We start from the raw sequence: 3374 nt of genomic DNA, 5'->3' as shown, positions 1-3374 counted from the left end.
TCCCAACTGGCATGAGCCGGTTCCCAACTGGCATACTCTGTTTCCCAACTGGCATGAGCCGGTTCCCAACTGGCATATCCTGGTTCCCAGCTAGCATACACAGGGTCCAAACTGGCATAAGCCGGTTCCCAATAGTTGGGAACTGACATATGCCATATGCCACGTTTGGTTCGAGGTGCTGCTGTAGAGATATGACAGAAACTTGGTCGAACAGGAGAGAATCAGAGCAGAGCTTCTTCTCCTCCTCATTCAGAGGAGTCAGCTGAGGAGGGTCAAAAATCTTTATCAGATGCCTCCTGAATCCTCCCTCTGAGGGGTTCCAAGCACATCCCATCAGGAGGAGGACCAGGGGACACCATGGAAACACTATGTCTTCCCGGGGTGGCCTGGGAGCACTTTGGGCTTTCTTTAGCAGAGCTGGAGGAAAGGTTCTGGATAGAGGGAAGGTTGGGAGTCGCTGCTCAGACCCGGTTTCAGGTTTAAGGTAGAAGACGATGAGTCTGATGACGACACTGAATTGAATTGTTGGCCTATCACAGCAAAACTAGGAAAAACTTTAACTACACAGTACAGGTTTGCAGTGCTGAACAGTTCATTTAAATATTATAAAGAAGGAAGCTAAACAGCATTTAATTGAATTCTGTTATTGTCATTTTACATCGAAGCTCAATTAAATTTAGATCTGATCTGTTATGACAAGATATGAGAACAAAGTGAGTCTACAGTTATTACACTGTCCAAATCTGTAATGAACTTTTTTCCTTTTCCAGACTCGCCCTCGCAGTACACCTGTTTCCGGGGATTTTGCATGCTCGCTGTGCCACAAAATCTTTCCCCTGCAGCGCATGCTAACACGCCACCTCAAATGCCACAGTCTGGTGAAGAGGCATCCCTGTCGATTCTGTGGCAAAGGATTCAATGACACTTTTGACCTCAAGAGGCACATGCGAACACATACAGGTTAGAAATGTCACCTGCATCTACAAAACCTTCTTTGAATCTTTAAACAGGACACTGATGTACCAGACACATGTATAAGGGGGTAAAGGACCATTTGGTTCATAGTTTATTACTTGGGTGCATAATTAATAATTAAATAATTATGGACCAAGACCCAGATAAGAGGAAAAAGTGATTAGGGCTAGGGGTGAATACATCGATTTACTAGTAGGATCATTTTGGGAAGAGTGTAAATCATGGTGAACCAACACTGAACACAAACATATAAAGTAAATATCAGGCTGAAAGAGCTAATTAGCAGACAGTCAACTTTCCCTATAGCCAATAAAAAAATACAAATTTAAAACAAGACACTAAAGAACAAGGAATATGAAAAATTAAGCTGTGAAGACCTGGTTTACTGTGATGCAACAATAGGTGTTAGTTGAATACAATTTTTTAATAAATCATAATTTTGGAAGCATCATCAATTAATTTATGCATTAACAAGTTTTATCTGAAAAAAATGATCAAACTTCTCTCTGATCTGCAGCAAACTGCGCTAGTTAAACACAGGTTTTGCACATTCCTCTAAAATAGCATGAAGTGGAAGATCTGTGTCCCCATATACATTTGTGCATAAAGAAAATCTTTCATTTAAAATCTGCAACAAATTATAACAAATAAAAAAATGCATTTCGATCAGTTGCAATATAAACAACCAAAACCAAAGCGATTTTTTTCTCCTTCCTCCTGCAGGTATCCGACCGTACAAATGTGAGCTGTGTGAGAAAGCTTTTACCCAACGTTGCTCTTTGGAGTCCCATATGAGAAAGATTCATGGTGTTCACCAGCACTACGCTTACCGGCAGAGGAGGTCCAAGATCTTTGTGTGTGAGGACTGTGGATTTACCTCAAGTCGCCCTGATGAGTACTTCCTTCATGTGAGGCAACATCATCCAACAAGCCCTGCGCTCCGTCGCTACTATCGACGCCATGCGCATGAGAACGGCCCTCTTCCATCAGCAAACCCTAAACTCAACCCTTATCTGTTGTACTCAGCTCCAGCATACTTCATGTAGAGCTCATTCTACTTACCTTTATTTATAAGAGATGTTTCAGTCAGTAACAAAATGCTGCTTTTAGCTCATTTATTCGTTGTGTAACATTTAGTTTCTGTACTTCCTGTAATAATGTTAAACCTTCTGCTAAGTTAATGTCGTTAAATATCCAGTCTTTGTAACCTTCACCCAAATTAATGTGTTCATATTTTTTGGCAAGCTGCAGTGCGCACCACCGGGAACACAACACAGCCTTATTTCCTGCAATCATATCCAACAATGTTCTGTGTTGACAATCATGTTATGCTCTTTAGTTTAGTCTTAAATAGTTCAAACTTTCTTTTTAGTGCAAATAGTTCTAAGGTATTTGAGAATAAACCAAAGTCTGTAATTTAAACTTAGCTTAAAAGCATGAGGAGTCATCATTCAGTGAGTGTAGAACAATGAACATAATTGAATTCTGGAATAATCACATTTGTTGATGCATTAAGACGATTGTCTTGGTTGAATAGATGCATTCATCAGATGAACAATTGATCCTGAAAATATTTAGAAATGGGAAATTAAAACTTTTCCTTCTGTAAATATTTGTTCAATTTTTTTTATACCAGTAACAAATAAATTCTTTTTCGAATTGTCATAGGTGTCTTTAGTTGTTGGTACATTTTATTGGTGAAGTATAAAACATTTTAGGTTGATATTTCACATGTGGGAGTCCTCAAACAGTTCCGGTTCACTAAACATGTGAAGTCAAGGTTCAGTAGTGGAATTGCTTCTATCTAGTGGCAATCAGTCCTAAATACATCTTTGCTCAGCTCCTTCCCTGTACCCTTTCCTTCATCTCCTCCCACATATTTACTTTCATGTCCTTGATAAAACATCCTAACTTTCAGAATTAGGACTGATATAGAACCTGACATAAAGTTATAAATGGTTGGCTTACAATTCAATTCAATTCAGTTTATTTCTATAGAGCCAAATTCACAACATGTCATCTCAGGTCACTTTCCAGTTCACCAGATCATCCAGTCAGATTGATTCAAAGTTTTCTATCTAAGGAAAACCAGCTGATTGCATCGACTCATTGACTCTTCAGCAATCCCTCACACTAAGCATGCTTGTAGCGACAGTGGAGAGGAAAAACTCCCTTTGAACAGGAAGAAACCTCCAGCAGAACCAGGCTCAGTGTGAGCGGCCATCTGCTGAGGCCCACTGGGGTTCAAGGAGACAGAAGCAGACATAGAAAAAGAAGCATAGATACAAAAGGCAACTGTCAAGCAGCTCCACAGGCGGCCCCATCCAGGAAACACACAGCCAGGCAGACGAGCTCCGAGCCAGCTCCCATGTCAGAGGATGAAGAGAGCACATCCAGTT

The 3374-nt window shown here is 40.4% G+C and overlaps 1 protein-coding gene across 1 annotated transcript in view; it reads left to right on the top strand.

Annotated features, from left to right (window-relative positions):
* Nucleotides 1-2556, top strand: part of LOC107102695 (putative transcription factor ovo-like protein 3) — an 8073-nt gene extending 5517 nt beyond the window's left edge. The window contains exons 3-4 of the mRNA XM_015402099.1: nucleotides 771-960; nucleotides 1699-2556. Of these exons, the coding sequence (XP_015257585.1) occupies nucleotides 771-960; nucleotides 1699-2021 (513 nt within the window). The 3' untranslated portion in view covers nucleotides 2022-2556. The remainder of the gene's footprint in view (nucleotides 1-770; nucleotides 961-1698) is intronic.
* The last annotated feature ends 818 nt before the right edge of the window (nucleotides 2557-3374 follow it).

This window comes from Cyprinodon variegatus, unplaced genomic scaffold, assembly GCF_000732505.1.
Source record: "Cyprinodon variegatus isolate N-32 unplaced genomic scaffold, C_variegatus-1.0 Scaffold1299, whole genome shotgun sequence".
Lineage (NCBI taxonomy): Eukaryota > Metazoa > Chordata > Actinopteri > Cyprinodontiformes > Cyprinodontidae > Cyprinodon > Cyprinodon variegatus.
The sequence above is the reverse complement of the archived record's forward strand: the minus strand, read 5'-3'. Positions and strand labels throughout refer to the sequence as shown.